Source organism: Ascidia mentula, chromosome 2 (genome assembly GCF_947561715.1).
Source record: "Ascidia mentula chromosome 2, kaAscMent1.1, whole genome shotgun sequence".
NCBI classification, from domain to species: domain Eukaryota; kingdom Metazoa; phylum Chordata; class Ascidiacea; order Phlebobranchia; family Ascidiidae; genus Ascidia; species Ascidia mentula.
In genome coordinates, this window is record NC_138567.1 from 5,916,646 (window position 1) to 5,934,330 (window position 17,685).

At 38.6% G+C, this 17,685-nt stretch overlaps 4 protein-coding genes across 4 annotated transcripts; 3 read left to right on the forward strand and 1 right to left on the reverse strand.

Annotated features, from left to right (window-relative positions):
* Nucleotides 1-38: 38 nt before the first annotated feature.
* LOC145888404 (ectonucleoside triphosphate diphosphohydrolase 5-like) lies at nt 39-3,932 on the reverse strand. The gene is made up of 6 exons (XM_082979142.1): nt 3,715-3,932; nt 3,211-3,606; nt 3,040-3,140; nt 2,529-2,782; nt 1,917-2,166; nt 39-1,594 (listed from the first exon to the last, which is right to left on the reverse strand). Exons 1-6 carry the CDS (start codon nt 3,730-3,732, stop codon nt 1,177-1,179), a joined length of 1,437 nt encoding a protein of 478 aa, XP_082835268.1. The 5' UTR covers nt 3,733-3,932; the 3' UTR covers nt 39-1,176.
* Nucleotides 3,933-7,485: 3,553 nt separating this feature from the next.
* Nucleotides 7,486-10,783, forward strand: LOC145889693 (uncharacterized). Its single transcript, XM_082980696.1, has 8 exons — nt 7,486-7,565; nt 7,773-7,979; nt 8,395-8,655; nt 9,046-9,175; nt 9,246-9,298; nt 9,553-9,633; nt 9,703-9,783; nt 10,182-10,783. The coding sequence occupies exons 1-8, from the start codon at nt 7,529-7,531 to the stop codon at nt 10,424-10,426; spliced, it is 1,095 nt and encodes a 364-aa protein (XP_082836822.1). The 5' UTR covers nt 7,486-7,528; the 3' UTR covers nt 10,427-10,783.
* A 214-nt stretch (nt 10,784-10,997) lies between these two features.
* Nucleotides 10,998-13,720, forward strand: LOC145889836 (uncharacterized). The gene is made up of 6 exons (XM_082980875.1): nt 10,998-11,218; nt 11,273-11,497; nt 11,572-11,808; nt 11,896-12,018; nt 12,890-13,031; nt 13,538-13,720. The coding sequence occupies exons 1-6, from the start codon at nt 11,146-11,148 to the stop codon at nt 13,701-13,703; spliced, it is 966 nt and encodes a 321-aa protein (XP_082837001.1). The 5' UTR covers nt 10,998-11,145; the 3' UTR covers nt 13,704-13,720.
* Nucleotides 13,721-13,871: 151 nt separating this feature from the next.
* On the forward strand, nt 13,872-17,466 carry LOC145889615 (uncharacterized). The gene is made up of 6 exons (XM_082980599.1): nt 13,872-14,474; nt 14,529-14,759; nt 15,095-15,331; nt 15,419-15,541; nt 16,433-16,574; nt 17,075-17,466. The coding sequence occupies exons 1-6, from the start codon at nt 14,402-14,404 to the stop codon at nt 17,241-17,243; spliced, it is 975 nt and encodes a 324-aa protein (XP_082836725.1). The 5' UTR covers nt 13,872-14,401; the 3' UTR covers nt 17,244-17,466.
* The last annotated feature ends 219 nt before the right edge of the window (nt 17,467-17,685 follow it).

The following is a 17,685-nucleotide window of genomic DNA, read 5'->3' on the forward strand; positions in this document are numbered from 1 at the left end:
GCAGCACATCGAAACGTTAAAAAGTTTCTGTGTAAATGTTCGCACAATTTCAGCGACCTTGTATTTAAGGAATATACCAGCATGCAATACAGCAATACATACGACAAAGCCTTGCGGAATCGTAAAAAGTCACTTGAATAAATAAGACACAAAGCATCATAAAACGTAGCAAAAAAACCTTTTACACTTATGAAAGCATTTTACTGAACTACTCCCACAAAACACACAACGATTCAATTTGTAATGCAGGGTTTATAATGGGATTGACTGAACTGAAAGATGTTCCGTTATTGTCAAATGTCGGTACACGACAAGTTGCACCCAGGTGAAGAAATGAATGGGAAGAAATATAAGTTGTTGTTGCTTGTAGCTAAATTGTTGTTAAAAATCGTGTTTGTTACGAAACAAATAGTTTTTGCATAGTTTTTTTCGATGTTTTTTAAACAACCTGCGTTTAACGTCTTAAAGTTTTCGTGCGATACTACGCCCCGCCGGAAAATATGTAAACAGGGTTTGCTTCCAAAATAATTTCTTTATGACCATAAGTCCACTGCCCAGGAGCTCTCTTTACCAAAAAACAAAGCAAAATTGGAACGAATGAGGTGTTTGTTACCGTCTAAAAGGCTAAGGTTTGACGTTGGCGTTTAAAGAATTGGAAACTCTACGTAGTTGCACAACAATGAACAACAAACATAAGTAAAATGAAGTTTTAAAATGAAAAACATCAAATGCATCACTACTACTCGGCATAAAAACATTTGGCACCACGTCCACGTATAAAATATCTCTAAAATACATCCCTTGGCTAAACGTGTGGTTACCTACATACAAGCGTGGATGTGTAGAATGCATAAAATCGCCCGGAGGCAAGGCCTACTGTTGTGTGAAACATTTTACAGGCTATAAATATACCGTACGTGTGCAGCTGACAACGCCAAGATATAGCTTGCCCCGTTAACAGTTTGTAAAAATGTCTTTTGTGTATGACAAATGGTACTAAAAATGCCACAAAAATCAACTTTACGAATATTCGGAATTAGCCAATATAGCAAAAATAAACCATAGCTAAACGTACCGTTTGTTATAATTTTCCAAATTACTTCTTCATGTAAGGAACAAAAAATTGCGCCTGTCATTATTATGACAACCGTTAGGGTTGACGAGGAGGTTTCACATTTAACGTTCTTCCTCGTTGAGATGAAACGTTGCGCCCAGTGTCCAGCTCGTCTCCTTACCGTTGATCGTCTTACGCGAAATAAGTCGAGTGTCGCTTTCGAATTGAAAACCGACCTCAAGAAAGGACGAAAGAATGGACAGGTCCATGCAAAAGAACGGGTTATTTGTGTCGAAACTCTGATCAGAGCAAGCCTTTTTCGCAGCATTTACGAAATCCTGGACGGTCATTTCGCCGCCATTTTCAGGGTGTATGAGTTCCGCTTGGACTGCCCGGTCAAAGAAGTAGGAAAATACGTAAAACGTTTGATGTTTAATTTCTCCCGGATGGTGAATTTTGCCAGACACCGCTTTGTCCGTAACAGCTCTGCAGAGTTCATACCTCGTATTGTCGATGCCAGTAGCTCCCTCAATAGAATATCTGCATCAATAACAAACAAACAATAAGACTGGTCCCTTCCCACTATTTAAATCTATAACTCTTGAATAATGTGCAATAATGCGTAACACATCTGTTATCTGCATCTCAGAGTGTTGTATGCAGTAATGCTGCATAAACATGTATCAATCAGCTGGGAAAACAGGGACATTAAACAATCACAATTGCAACTGACATATGTTTCTTGCATAACAAAATCATCATAGGAGCACTAGCTTGTTTACAAATGGTCTTAATATTTTTTAAGACAATTGTTCTGAAAGTGATGCAAAAAATGTTATCCTGTGAGCTTTGCGCAACTTACTTTGTCGGCCCATTTTCCCATTCTCCTCTGTAGTTTTCAGGCATGCAGGCTGTTTTTGCAGACACCATGTTCTGTGGATCTGGACCACCCATGCTAGCCTCCCTGGCAGACATTAGGCCGAAGCCCAAATAGCTGTGAGTGTAGAGGCTCATCTTAGATTTAAACACAGTAACATTGCTGAAAAAACGCGATGGAGTTTTACGAACTGTTTCCATTTCGTGTGGTGCAAAAGTGATTTGCATGGAGCCACCTGCAAATATATAGATATACAAATTTTCCCAAATAATTATTTCATTGACTTGTCAGAGAATATTTGAAATACAGTAGTGCAGCAGTTTAACTGTACTGAGCGCCAAAAATGATTTAAAGTCAAATTATTTAGCACAAAAACCTCCCAAGCGCATGGACAATGAGCATAAGAATAAAATGGCAACAGCTATGAAATGACTTTATAAAAAACTATAAAATCATAACTGCTATTCAGATAAAGGTAAATTCCCAAGGGGAATCACCATCATGTTCTGCCCTAGTACCACAGCCTGAATTTGCCTTCACAACAAAATTTGCTACTTAACATTTTAAAGATACATTTACACATAATATATATTATACCTCCAAGGTCTATACATCCTACAGTGAACTGATTTTCGACTCCTCCACCCAATCTATTCAGCAAAAAGTTCACGCTTATCCATCCATAAATTCCTTCATCAGACCCATCCATGACAGACACTGGATGCTTTGCAAGAACAAACGGATAACGATTGAAGAGTTGTTTAACTTCTTCCAATATAGCTTCTGCCTGTTCGGTTGGGAGCAACCTTAAGCCAGCAGTGGCTTTTAATGACAGCGGTGTGCTGCTCCATCTAATAGGATGAAAATATTAATTTAGATAAAAATAAACTACAAACAAAACAAAGTATATATGTGGTTAGTATATATATACATGTACCTAAACAAGCTATATAAGAGAAAAAGTCTTAGGTTTTCTCTTATAATTTGTAAAAAATCGGATATCAGGTGTTGCCCATAAGACTGTGGGAAGATTTAATATTTAAGAGTTCTATCTGTACCCAAACACAGAATAAATGTTTACATTACATTCTCAACAGTATATACTTACTGGGCTTGTGGAACTCTTCTCTTGGCAATATCAAGCAATGATTTAATGCTTTCTGCTCCTTTTTTTGGATTGTCGGCATATGATGATAGGCCTGGTTTTATCTTTAATACCAACATATTTGATCAGACTCTTATATATGCAAAACACAGAAAACTGCAAAACGTGGCTCACCTGTTCAAATAGTTCATCAACCAGCTCTGGGGCAGCTGAACCATCTTTATGTTTAAACTCATAAACATGAACTCTTGATCCAGTGCTACCAGCATCGACCATTATTCCATAAAATTGCTTCTGCATTGTTTTAATCTTATCATCAGCAACAGTTTGGTGGAAATAATGAGAATCAAGATTGTCTATTCGTGGTTCTTGTGTGATAGATGCAAGGTACAGTTTCACCATGCAAACTATTAGTAGAAGAGAGGCCAGTAAACAGGTCCCAGTTCGCCATCGAATGATGATACAAAATTTATTTAGTGGTCCGCTATTTGAGTAGGCTGTGGACTTGTAGCCAATCAGACTTGGAGCTGAAGATGCTTTTCTCCCCATTAGTGGTTGCTCCTGGGAATCCTAACATTTGAAAAAACACACAATGTTTCATGTAAGATGTAAGCAAGAAAAAAATTATATGACCTATCATAAACAGTTTACAATGGTAATAAAACATATATATCTTACCCCAAGGGATATTTTCATTTCTCAGTCAAAGACAGGGGCTGGCTAAACAACAGACAAACTATCTTGTCCACAATTAACCATTGGTTTTGGGTGCAAAAACAACAAATTTAAAATTAGGTTGTGATCTAAAAAAGATTTACAAGGAAACGTACGATCATTACGATGCCACAAGAAAAAAATCATTACAGTAGTAGATTCTTCTTGAGTCCCCGGATACTACCAGGCTTTTCCTCAAACAACTCGCGTACGTTTACAATAAGTGGAGTGATGCAGAAGCAAACACAAGTGACAAACAAACACAACACAACAACTCACAGAAAAAAAAATATGTACACGCAACTGGATGAGCGGAAGCTGCACGTGATGGGAAAATAAACATAAAAATAATACATTTTTATATGTTTGGACGTTCTGTTCGTTTTATGACTTTCTAGTAGTATAGTACATGTAGCTAGTTTTGCATAAAGTAAAATCAAAATTCACCCCAGAGCTACTGGTTCACATGATTATGAGGCGATAGCACGATTACGAAAAAATATTATTGACTAAATACGTGTGGCCTTTATGCAATAAGAAAAGTTAATGGTCTGGATGTAAAACAAGCAACATCTCAAATAATCGAATCGTCATCATTTTTTATTTTTATGCGAAAAATATAAGATATTGAGTTAAGAAATCTTATGTTACGACCTCTAAATGCGATTGATCGCAAGAGGAATGATGTGTTAAGGTTTGACAACAGTCAGCTTTAGCTCAATGGTATATTCCGCGTTGCAATACATGTTCAAGCTTTGCGTTTCTTTGTCAATTAAATATTCAGGTCGTAGATGGCTATAATGCCAGGTAGATACTTTAACCACCTCACGAACGGGCGAAAAGAGATTTCCTTAGTTTATAGTATGTTATGACTCATTGGTCTTGTGAGATAGTTGGTTTATATTTAGCGAAAACTGACAAAAAATATTTTTTGACAAATTTTTATTCATGACAAAGGCACATCAGCAAGGACAGCGCTTAATATTTCTGAAATTGTTTACAGTTTGTCGTTTGGAAGTTGATATGAAGAGGAAGGTTGATACATCGAGCTCGTTGAAAGCACTGGAAACAAAATACAAGTTGCGTGTTTGCTTAGAGTTTTATTATAAACCTGGACTCACTAAGATGTAAAGGAGGAGGTGGAAATGATTCCGTACGTGTCGGGTTCGGCAAAATAGTTGCTACTAGAAAAAAAGTGGATTTGATTATTTGATTGGTGTATATATATATATATATATGTATATACCCAAATTCATCTCAGTTGCGCCTGACTTGATAACCCTTTTAGTTTTATCGGTGCCCATACCACTTTATGTTTCAAGTTTATTGTTCATGTGCGTAGTAAATTAGTTTGCGAAACAAAACTGATTTATCTATAGTTGCAATATTACTTTACTGCATCTTAGCCCATTGGACTATAGCAACAGTGAAGAAGCAACATTTTTAGCTATTTTTTTGCCCTTATGCAGTTCTTTACTTATACCATTTTCTGCATATTCATATTCAGCGCCCTCCGGGGTGCGTTCTTCTTCAACATTCTGTCTGACTGCAAAAAAATAAAAATAGAACAAAATTGTTACATTCGCAGAAAGTGTTTTCCATTTACTTCGAAATGAGGCGCTCTCGTAGATGTGGTGGCTACCGCGACGTTTCTTACATCTATGAAGAAAATAATAGGAAGAAATTGTTTGTCTTTCAGATTTGTCCCAAACTAACCTTTTGTATATAAAATATGCCAACACCTGAAAAATTACAAGGGTAGCCAACATTCCCACCCCAATTCCTATCACAGCACCAGTTCCGTAAATCAAATCATTAACGCCTACAAATCCTGTAAGAATAATACGAAAAATATGGAAAAATTTCCCATTAAAAAAACGAATCACACGTATGTACTTTTGTTTATCCACGTTAGATTTTGAAGATACTTAAAGCGTCATTATCAAATCAAGTTTCATACCAAATATAGAATGCTTATTTCCGTCGTCATGTTTGGATGGCAAGCATTGTATCCATGTGTACACAATCCCGGTAGTCTGTCTTTCCATATATGTGGATATTTTTGGCGGCCAGGTCATCGCCTTTGCCAGATGAGCTGTGTTGCACAGCTTGGATTTGGCGATGTCGGTTTGGCATTGGTCCTTTCCTAGAGCACGAACGTATTGTCCACACCACATGTTGCTGGGTTTGTAATCACCATCTTTTGTGAAAAGCTTCGTGCCTATAAACGAAATCGGTAAAATGTTTAAACTCAACTCCTTAACACATAGGTCTTTTTGTAAATGACTTGAATATAACAAACAGTCAGAGAAAAAGAGGCGGAGTCAACCTGGGCTATTGGTGGGGGAAAAATAATTTGTAGGGTGAATGGAGAAAAATATTTTGGTTTGCGTTAACGCCCCTCGAACCAGAACGACTAGACATACTTAATACTTTTTAGTAAAATTTCGGGCATAAATCGGACATATCGATAAACCCGAACTAACAAATCTTTAACTAATGTATTTGAGATGACCCTTACCGGGCTACGCCAATGCTGTGAAGAAGTAATATAACCAAGAGTATGAAATTTATTGGCAATACTCTAGTTTGGTCTGTTCGTTTTGTTTCAAAGTAAAGCTATCACAAAGTTTTAAAATGCATGTCATTTACCATCGGGCATGGTAATACTTCTTTTATAGTAATCATGACGAACATCAGAATTCCGGCGATGACGAACAACTTTTACAGCGAACACAGCGTCTGTAATTTCGACCGGAGGCTTGAAAATCCATTCACAATTTCCGCTGTTTTGATTGTTTTCCAATGTTTCTCTATCGGCAGTTGGATAAACGTAACCAAAGGTGTCATTGACCAGTTTGGTGGAACACGTGGTACGAGCTTTTGCCAGTTGTAAAGATTGAACTGCAAATACGAAGCTGCATAACTCTTACCACACTTAATAAAAGTCATCAAACCGATCGCCGAAATTATCTTTTCTGCGTAAAGCATTTTTTCTTTTCGTTTTCGAGGCAAATTTAGTTTATCTTTAAATTTCGTTGCGAAAACGTCAACAGTATTTCCATTATTTAAAATGTAGATCGTAAAATAAGTTTCTTGAAATAATACTCATTCTCAAATGTCCACCCTTACCTACAAAAATCACAGCAATCAGATGTAACATTCCTTCAAGTGAAGAGTATCCAATAAAATTACTTCTACGAGCGACGATATTGGCAGTTTACTAATGTATAGACAGCGTGTTATAATAGTAAGAAAAGCCTGAGATGAGTAATGGCTCAACACCAGCTCTACACGTCACATGCGATAAAAGGTGCCAGTTATGTAAATAAGAGGTCTCAAAATTTATGACCAACATCATCTCCCATTTAATGAAACTATTTTACATCATAAATAATAAAGTAGGCATATGGATTAGGCTTTGCATTTACAAAAACCAGGTATTTATTTCTTTTTTTCACGTTAACATTCCTTCTGTGTACATTATTTTGGTGCACTTCATTTCAGTACGCACTAAGTTAAAAAACATAAGCCCGAAAAGATTCAGCACTGAAGAAACAAACCGTGGTTGTACGTTTAAAGATTTTCCTCTTTTCTCAGAACGCACCATGGAGGAACGACACGATGTTTACTATTTGCGGTTTACCAAGAAAGGTGGGTGGCGAGCCATCGGAAATTATTTTTTTCTTCGCTTTTCTTGTTCCGTAAAATATTTGCCAACTTGCATTTGTTTTTCGTTTACCTAGCAGTGCAAGCAACGTTGGTATAGAAGCGCTATATGATGCAGCATCTTTTATTACTTTGCGTTTTTCTTGGTAAGCATAAGTTTAAAGTACTATTTTAAAATTTAACTTGTTTTATGGTGCTTTTTATGAGAAATTTTGTTGATGACGAAGAAATGTTAAAAAAAAGAGTTTGTAAAGTCAAACTCGAGTTTACAGATCACAATGTTTATTCTGGCTAAAATACTGTTTATTATTTTGTCCGCACCGTCAGAGTCATAAGAGTATTATACATTTCAGGCATCATTAACTCTGGAGAAAGTCGTTGCGGGGTGGTGGACTTTCATTCCAACATCTTTCAAGAAAGTTACGCCTCTCAACCCGGGGTGAATGAAACGTGTCTTTGGAGAGTCCACCCACCTAACAGCAGCCATAACTGGATCATGTATGCTTTTGTGAGAGTAAAACACAACGTTCAACCTCGAACGACTGTATTTCTCCCAGATGGTGAGTGGTTACTTATGCAGCAGTGTTTGTGGTGTATGAGTAGCAACAAATACTTGACTAAATGTCCGGAAAGTAGTTTGATACTTGGTTGAATGTGACGTCATGGGAAAGCAAAAGAGCGTAAAAGGCCCCTCTTTAATATCATCCTGATAGGATACCGAGGATCTTTACCGATTTTAATTACTTTTATAGTAAGCATCAAATTTGTGACAAATATAAAGATTGTAATAAGTCGTAGGTTAAATGGTGAGGAAACTATAAAAATACGCGAACAAATACCGTAAAATCTTTTTAAACTATACGAGTTTGTTATTCAGCCGTTTTTCACATGTTCGTTGTTTCAATTGCTCAAGAATAACCTTGGACTAGTTGGGGTCTGAATTTAAAGATATTAAACTAACTGTGTATATTGCAGACACAACATTTATCGGACCCAATACTACACTGTCGAACAATGCCCCGTGTTTCTCGTTCGTGAAAAAACCCAGCCACGGAAAAACTAGTTGTCCCGCAAGTTCAAGGAACAAGAAAATGTGCCGAGAGCCGTCCAGAGAAAGTAAACTTTGGCCTCCGCAGTTGGAAATTCGTACCGCAATCGGCTCGAGGTCAAGTTCCCAAGTCTCCTTCTCAGTTACCTTCATTTTTATTCCATGCGACAATCCAGTGACACACCGAGGTAATATTGATTGCCAAAAGCATGAGGCCATGCTACTGAATTTAAAGTACGAGTGTACTCATCCTGGGGTAGTCAGGGTCACTAAAATGAAGTCAATCCACGCCTGGGTACTGCACCTTGGTTGAACCTTTACCAACCCGGAAGTTTCACGTCACAAACTCGAGAAAAAAGGGTTTGTAGAAAAATGCGTGGTGACTGGACGCCTAATAGTGTTGTCATCTCACGCCACTATTATAACTGACTCACAACATCCTTGAAATTTAATTTTGTGCATTCCTATTAATGTCAGCATAAAAACAACAAAATCATGGACTTTTTTACATATTTACATGAAATTCGTTGCTTCGTGGCATCTTTTATTGACTAAAACTTTATATTAATTTATTCAAGCTTCAACTGAAGACAAAGCCGTTGAAGTACAAGCATGCAACAGTGCTTTATTTGCTGCAGCATCGTTGGGAACTGCTGTTCTTTTGCTTCTATTGGAGGCAGCCGGTGTGCTGATATATATCCGCTTTAGGTAGGTGTGCCATGTCTGTTGCATGTTTACTTTAACGCTATAAACGCATGTTATTGCATTGCCTGCGCAGAAACTACGGAACTATCAAAAAGCAACGGACGAGGCGACCGTTCAAAAGAAGTGGTAGGCTGTCATATTTATAAGTTGCAAGGAATGCGTTAATGTACAGGGGATTAAGGATGTTTTTTTTTTGCCAACAACATGTTTTTGTTTAAATCGCTCAGAAAATGGAATCGGGTACTTTGCCTTTAATGGTCGTTGAAAGAACCCGCTAAAAACTTGCTACAGAATTACGATTTTTTCCTGATGTGATTATGTAATGCTTTAAAACATGCCGCGTTCAGCTTTAATATCCCTTCATCAACGCCACTTTGCAGATCATGCTGCGATTCGAGTAGTGTCGCACCCAATGCCGATTTCGAGAACTTCCAGCGTTCACACATACGCCGAACCCGAAGGTGGGAATTTAATGAAATGTTAAAATACTCGATTTCCGAGGGTACCAGTTTGCTATGTTATGTATTTAGACGGAGGCGAGCACAAGTACTTGGATCCTCTGCCGCCTGACGTGCTTCATCCTTACGCTACTTTGTCCAAGCCTGAAACCGGTGAGTTGATTTACATCTAACTTTACTAATAATATTTTAAAAAATTTTGCAGCATGGCAAGTTTTCACAGGCACTGCAAAAATGTATGAATGTAAAGTGTGTAGCAATGCGTAAAGAAGTGGCAGCATTACAAAATATTTCGCAAAGACATTTACTATCCACATGTCAGGGGACTTACAGCAAATGATATGTGTTCCGAGTTCACGCCGCTTTGTCCAGTTTGGCTGCCGTCCCAGTTTTGGACCTATAATGATTTTGATACAATATACCTTAAATCAAAGTAAAAACCTGCGCGGGAGAGTGATCCTAAGTCCTTGTCATGCAATAGCATGACACGTTTTCTGACTTGTCACGCCGATGCATGAAACAATTATTACCAGCAGGCCTTGTCTGTTCAGGTGCTCAAAAGTACCAAAATGTCACTGATGACAAAGACGCGGAAACTCCAGAATCGAGTGGATCATCACGTGATGTGGCGGAGTATCTGCATTGCGTCCCGGCCAAGACTAATGGGGAAATGCCGTCACGTCGCCAAACCGAAGCAGCAAATGGAATCACGCCTCTGCGAAAATTTGAAGCCGCCAATGAGCGCATGCCTCGACGTCAAACCGCTGCAGCAAACAGTGGCGTGCAACGTCCATAAGCAACAAGCAAACGAAACTCCTTTGAAGCAAGGCGTTTCTTTTTTACGCACAGTCTTTGTATATCTCTCGAGCCATTATAAGCTTCGGTTCATTTACATCCACTACAATTTCTCATTTGTGATTTTAATGAATCGCAATATAGGCCCGGAAATTTGCAAATTTATGTAAAATATACACTTGACCAATATCTTGCGTTTAAGCGCCTGTCGCATTCCCTCACATCGCAGTGCGACTGGCTGCGGTTCTGCGACAGATGGTGATTCTCCGTGAAAAAATCACCTTCACAAAAGGCTAATCGATAACCCATGGTTTTGTCCGTACCTATTCCATTTTATTTCTTGTGTGCATTGTTTATTCGCGTGGTTGTATTGCTGGTAAAATGCGAAAGTAAAATTTCTCAGTTGTAAATTCAGTGCCTGATTCAGCTATACATACAAGCTAGAGATGTGTATAGTTTCAGGATGAGCTTAGTCGCAAGTAGGCGGTTGACGTTATATTTACAGTATAGTTTCCTGCACACAGAATTGTTGGCTCTGTTTTCTTTTGCATTGGCCTCTTGTAAGTAAAATGTGACTCACAGTTACTATTTCAAAGCTCTTATCGTGCAGCTGGTAATCCAGGGCAGGGCACGTTTCACAAAAAGACTGTACAGCGTCTAATGGTTTCTACTTGATTTTTTGTACTTCATACTAACTATTTGTACGCATCTGGGAACACAATGGAAAAAACAGCTAGAACAGCAGCAAGCATCGCTACGACATACACAAAATGCTTGATAGTATTACTTGCAGGTAAGTGTTTGAGTTTTTCCACTTGTGATATAGCTGTAAATGTACTGTTTGCAGGAATGTCGGGAATGGCGAATGGGTATTGCCAGAAACGTTCTTTTTCAAACACATCTGGGGTGTTGTTTCATGCACAAGGCTACACTGGCTTGATATGTGAATGGGAATTTAACCCTGTGATACCAGGAAACCAAACAAACCTTCTGATGTTGTTTGAAGTTATTGACTCCGACACAGTGGGGGCATTATTTCAAACCTACTCCTATTTTCTCCCAGACAAACCAGGTGGGTAAATTTACCATTGTTAATTTCCAATTCCATCGTCAGACACTTGTCATAGAAATTACCCAAAACATTAGACGAAGAACAATCAATTGGAACGAAATCATGGTGTTGCCTCTACATGAAACCGGGCTCCAAGCAAGCCAACTGCTCGACCGCCAAATTTCGAGAATTATGTGATGCACCCATAGCCGAGTCAACTGATTGGCCACCAAAACTTAAAACCAACTTTGTAAAGTTTTCTGCTGTGATGTCGTACGAGTTCTACAACTGCGATAGCTCAGTCCAGTTTACACAAGTTGTTCCAAACGAAGGTTAGTTCTGATTACCTAAAAAGTTCTTTAATTGTTTACTTGTAATAACCTGCAACGTTACGCTAACTACCACGGTTTGCATTTAAGTGGTCATACAAAGAAATGTGTCAATGTCAAACGTGTTCAACACGACCGTCCCGGCTCCGGTGAATACGACATTAAACTCTGCAAGTGAGCAATCATCCACAATGGGCCAACATTCTGTTGGAGGTGAGAAGACAATACGTTGTTGGGCGAGTGGGCGAACGTAAACGTTCGTTTACTCGAGGGGTAGGCAACTTTAGGAAATGGAAACTTTTCATTAACACGCAATCGATTCATAGGCGATGCAAATATTTATTCATAGAGTCGAACTTCTATAGGGAATTCCCCTGTATTTTGGCAATGCGTGATTATTAATTTGGTCGAGTTTGCGCATTGGCAGATGCTAAAAACCTCATCACGGGCAGGTTTACTTTCAAACTGTAACTAAAACTGACAAGTGTTGCTGTGTTTTCACCTATAAACGTTAACGCTCGCAGAGATTCCTATATTACGCAGACTTGCATGTACATCAAGTAGCCTATGCAGACCTTGCGTATAGTTATGTTAAAGACACTGAAATTTTAACGTGAAGTTTCATTCAGGCGAATATCTTTGAAGGCTTTTAGTTTTCCCGTCGATTTTCGTCAAAAAAATAACGAATGAGATGATTACCTATTTCCTGAAGACAACACATAAAAAGTATTTTGTTCTGTATTCACTGTGTGTATCAGCAATTGGTTACGCCATGCCGTCGAAAAAGTTAAAAAAGTATAACAGTTATAGCGAAAAAAGCAATAATTAAATTCTTAGTTAAAATATTTAAATACTAGCGGGAAATAAAATTCCAAAAAGGTTAACAACCAATAGACTAGTCGAATGCGATCGCCACGTTGACCACGCTGCAATAGGGATTCGATTTGTAATCAGTACGGCATTACTCTCATTGTGTTTGTGGAACTTAACGAATGATCTTTTTGTCTTCGAGGTTTACTGCATCAAACAACGCTTTGTGGCATGGTACGGCGATACTTTTTATTTTATTTCTGACTTTCCGTAGGTACGAACCGTCCAACACATTCAATCACCGAGGCTTTAGTTTCCAATTCCAATCTGTCATCGTATCTGTGGGTTGCCCTGGTTCTTGGAATATTTCTTCTTGTAGCCTGCGCCATCATATTCTTCCTACTTTTAAAAATCAGGTGCGACTCTTCGCCAAATTAATACATTGGTTATAGAGTGATTGTATACAAGGAATACAAATGTTCTGTGAGCTGCAGACAGATGGCCACTGTTTCGATCCATAAGGTCTCACCAGTGCAGCTTGTTTTGTCTCTGGTAAACGATCTTGCCGACCAAACAGTCAGACCAAACTACTACTTTGTGGTGACCATACAACCACTGTCATCCGCTGGGCACCAAACTTGGTGTAACTATCCGCAAAAAACAAGACGGAAACCTCTTAACCAAGCAAAAGCAAAAGTAATATCGCCGTCAGGTCTCTTGCTACAATTAGCTACCGCTCACAGAATTCATATTATTTGCTCCACTTTGCATACAAAAGTTATTTGCGAGTTGAATTTAACCGATTCTCTCAGTTGTAAATATTAAATATTTGATTTTGAAGAGTAAAATGCTGAAATTGCATGTTCGTGCTGTTGGTTTTACGAGTCCGTCTTTTCATCCTATGTTCGTATTATGCATACAGGAAGCTGAAGAAGGTTGCAAAACTTAAACGCACCGGTGACAAATCACCGAATACCAACGTCAACCTGAGTAAGAATGGAGATCGAGAGTTGGTCGACAATGAGTTATATCACAACCACCAGCCGACCGAAAGGCAAACAGTTCATAATGAATTATACAATGCTTAAACTATACGCTATTGATTGCGGAGGCGATATGTTCAGCGGTTTGGTCGGTTTTCACGTAGATTGCTCTTTTCTGGTCAACTTAAAATTACATTTTTCCTTTTTCTGTATCTTCTGTCACTGTATTTCTTATGCTTGCTGTTTTACTGCAATATATAGTGGCATTAAGCCAAGACAAATACCCCAACTGGCTTTGGATCAAAACTCGTACATCAATTCTTTGCTATGTTATATATTTCGACGGAGATGAGAACAAGTACTTAAAGAATTTGTCGTTTACCAATGAAGTTTCGCGCATCGGCATCGGCGGCTTGGACTAATTATCGATTATTATTATGTACGTAACATCCAACTAAACGCGCGACTACGCGCTAAGCCACAGTTACTTCCTCTTAATGTTTAGAGAAGCTCACAACGTTGCCGGCACTGCAATTTGGACAAAGGTTTCACAGAAAGGTTTTAGTGGCGCTCGAATGGTTTCTTATTAAAATGCTTCTGGATTCCGAATTGTTGGCTCTGTTTTCTTTAGCATTGGCCTCTTGCAAGTGAAATGTGACTCACAGTTACTATTTCAAAGCTCTTATCGTGCAGTTGGTAATCCAGGGCAGGGCACGTTTTACAAAAAGACTGTACAGCGTCTAATGGTTTCTACTTGACTTTTTCTACTTCATTCTAACTATTTGCACGCATCTGGGGACACAATGGAAAAAACAGCTACAACAGCAGCAAGCATCGCAACAATATGCACAAAATGCTTGATAGTATTACTTGCAGGTAAGTGTTTGAGTTTTTCCACTTGTGATATAGCTGTAAATGTACTGTTTGCAGGAATGTCGGGAATGGCGAATGGGTATTGCCAGAAACATTCTTATTCAAACACATCTGGGGTGTTGTTTCATGCACAAGGCTACACTGGCTTGATATGTAAATGGGAATTTAACCCTGTGATACCAGGAAACCAAACAAACCTTCTGATGTTGTTTAAAGTGATTGAATCCGACACGGTGGGGTCATGGCCGCTTTCACACACCTACTACTATTTTCTCCCAGACAAACCAAGTGGGTAACGTAACCTAAACATTTCAGGTAAAATATTTGAAAAACGTTTGGGTCACAATAAAAACTGTCTGAATTAAACGCTGTGCTTAACGTAAAACATAAGATGCTGGTATACGGCTGAAAGATGTTGAACGTTGCGACAATCAATTTTCTTCTCCAAATTAGTTCTTTGGTCTTACAATACTTAAGTATGGAATACTTCACTGTTTAAAGGGGTGGGCTGTAATTGTGTTTATAATCTACCTCCACCCCAAATGTCCCAAAAATGAAATCGTTTGTAAACATTGTTATTTGGCAATTCCATCGTCACTAACTTGTCAAATTACATAATACAGACAAGAGAAGGTCAATTTCAACGAAATCATGGTGTGGCATGTATGTAAAGTCCGGCTCCCAGCAAGCCAACTGCTCGGCCGCGAAATTTGGAGAATTATGTGATGCACCCATAAAAGTGTCAACTGATTGGCCACCCAAACTTAAAACCAACTTTGCATTGTTTTCTGCTGTGATGTCGTACGACTTCTACAACTGCGATAGCGCAGTTCGGTTTAGACAGGTTGTTCCAAACGAAGGTTAGTTCTGATTACCTAAAAAGTTCTTTAATTGTTTACTTGTAATAACCTAGAACGTTACGCTAACTACAACGGTTTGCATTTCAGTGGTCATACAAAGAAATGTGTCAATGTCAAACGTGTTCAACACAACCGTCCCGGCTCCGGTGAATACGACATCAAACACTGCAAGTGAGAAATCAACCACAATGGGCCAAAATTCTGTTGGAGGTGAGAACACAATGCGTTGTTGGGCGAGTGGGCGAACGTAAACGTTCGTTTACTCGAGGGGTAGGCAACTTTTGGAAATGGAAACTTTTCATTAACACGCAATCGATTCATAGGCGATGCAAATATTTATTAATAGAGTCTTACATCTATAGGGAATTCCCCTGTATTTTCTTAATGCGTGATTATTACTTTGGTGGAGGTTTCAAACGCAGTTTGCGCATCGACAGATGCTAAAAACCTCATCACGGGCAGGATTGCTTTCAAGCTATAACTAAAACTGACAAGTGGTTTGCTGTGTTTTCACCTATAAACGTTAACGTTCGCAGAGATTCCTATATTACGCAGACTTGCATGTACATCAAGTATGCCGACCTTGCGTATAGTTATATGTTAAAGACACTGAAATTTTAACGTAAAGTTTCAGTCAGGCGAATACATTTAAAGGCTTTTAGTTTTCCCGTCGATTTTCGTCAAAAAAATTACGAATGAGATGATTACCTATTTCCTGAAGACAACACATAAAAAGTATTTCGTTCTGTATTTACTGAGTGTCATACACTTATCAGCAATTGGTTACGCCATGCCGTCGAAAAAGGTAAAAAAGTATAACAGTTATAGCGAAAAAATCAATAATTAAATTCTTAGTTAAAATATTTAAATACTAGCGGGAAATAAAATTCCAAAAAGGTTAACAACCAATGGACTAGTCGATCGCGATCGCCACGTTGACCACGCTGCAATAGGGATTCGATTTGTAATCAGTACGGTATTACTCTTATTGTGTTTGTGCAACTAAACGAATCTTATTCTGTATTCGAGGTTTACTACATCAAATAACGCTTTGTGGCATGTTACGGCTATACTTTTTATTTTCTTCCTGACTTTCTGTAGGTACGAACCGTCCAACACATTCAATCACCGAGGCTTCAGTTTCCAATTCCAATCTGTCATCGTATCTGTGGGTTGCCCTGGTTCTTGGAATATTTCTTCTTGTAGCCTGCGCAATCATATTCTTCCTACTTTTAAAAATCAGGTACGACTCTTCGCCAAATTAATACATCGGTTATAGAGTGATTGTATACAAGGAATACAAATGTTCTGTGAGCTGCAGACAGATGGCCACTGTTTCGATCCATAAGGTCTCACCAGTGCAGCTTGTTTTGACTCTGGTAAACGCTCTTGCCGACCAAACAGTCAGACCAAACTACTACTTTGTGGTAAACATACAACCACTGTCATCCGCTGGGAACTAGGTGTAACTATCCGCAAAAAACAAGACGGAAACCCCTTAACCAAGCAAAGGCAAAAGTAATATCGCCGTCAGGTCTCTTGTTACAATTAGCTACAGTTCACAGAATTCATATTATTTGCCCCACTTTGCTTACAAAAGTTATTTGCGAGTTGAATTTAACCAAATCTGTCAGTTGTAAATATTAAATATTTGATTTTGAAGAGTAAAATGCTGAAACGGCATGTTTTTGCTGTTGGTTTACGATTCCGTCTTTTCATCCTATGTTCGTATTATGCATACAGGAAGCTGAAGAAGGTAGCAAAACATAAACGCAGCTGGGACAAATCACCGAATACGCGTGACGTCAATCTGAGTAAGAATGGAGATCGAGAGTTGGTCGACAATGAGTTATATCACAACCACCAGCCGACCGAAAGGCAAACAGTTCATAATGAATTATACAATGCTTAAACCAGGGCAACTTAAAATTACATTTTACATTTTTCTTTACCCTCTGTCACTGTATTTCTTATGCTTGATGTTTTACTGCAATATACAATGGTACAAAGTCCAGACAAATACCCCAACTGGCTTTGGATCAAAACTCGTACATCAATTCTTTGCTATGTTATATATTTCGACGGAGATGAGAACAAGTACTTAAAGAATTTGTCGTTTACCAATGAAGTTTCGCGCATCGGCATCGGCGGCTTGGACTAATTATCGATTATTATTATGTACGTAAAATCCAACTAAACGCGCGGCTACACGCTAAGCCACAGTTACTTCCTCTTAATGTTTAGAGAAGCTCACAACGTTGCCGGCACTGCAATTTTGACAAAGGTTTCAGAGAAAGGTTTAAGTGGCGCTCGAATGGTTTCTTATTAAAATGCTTTTGGATTCTGAATTGTTG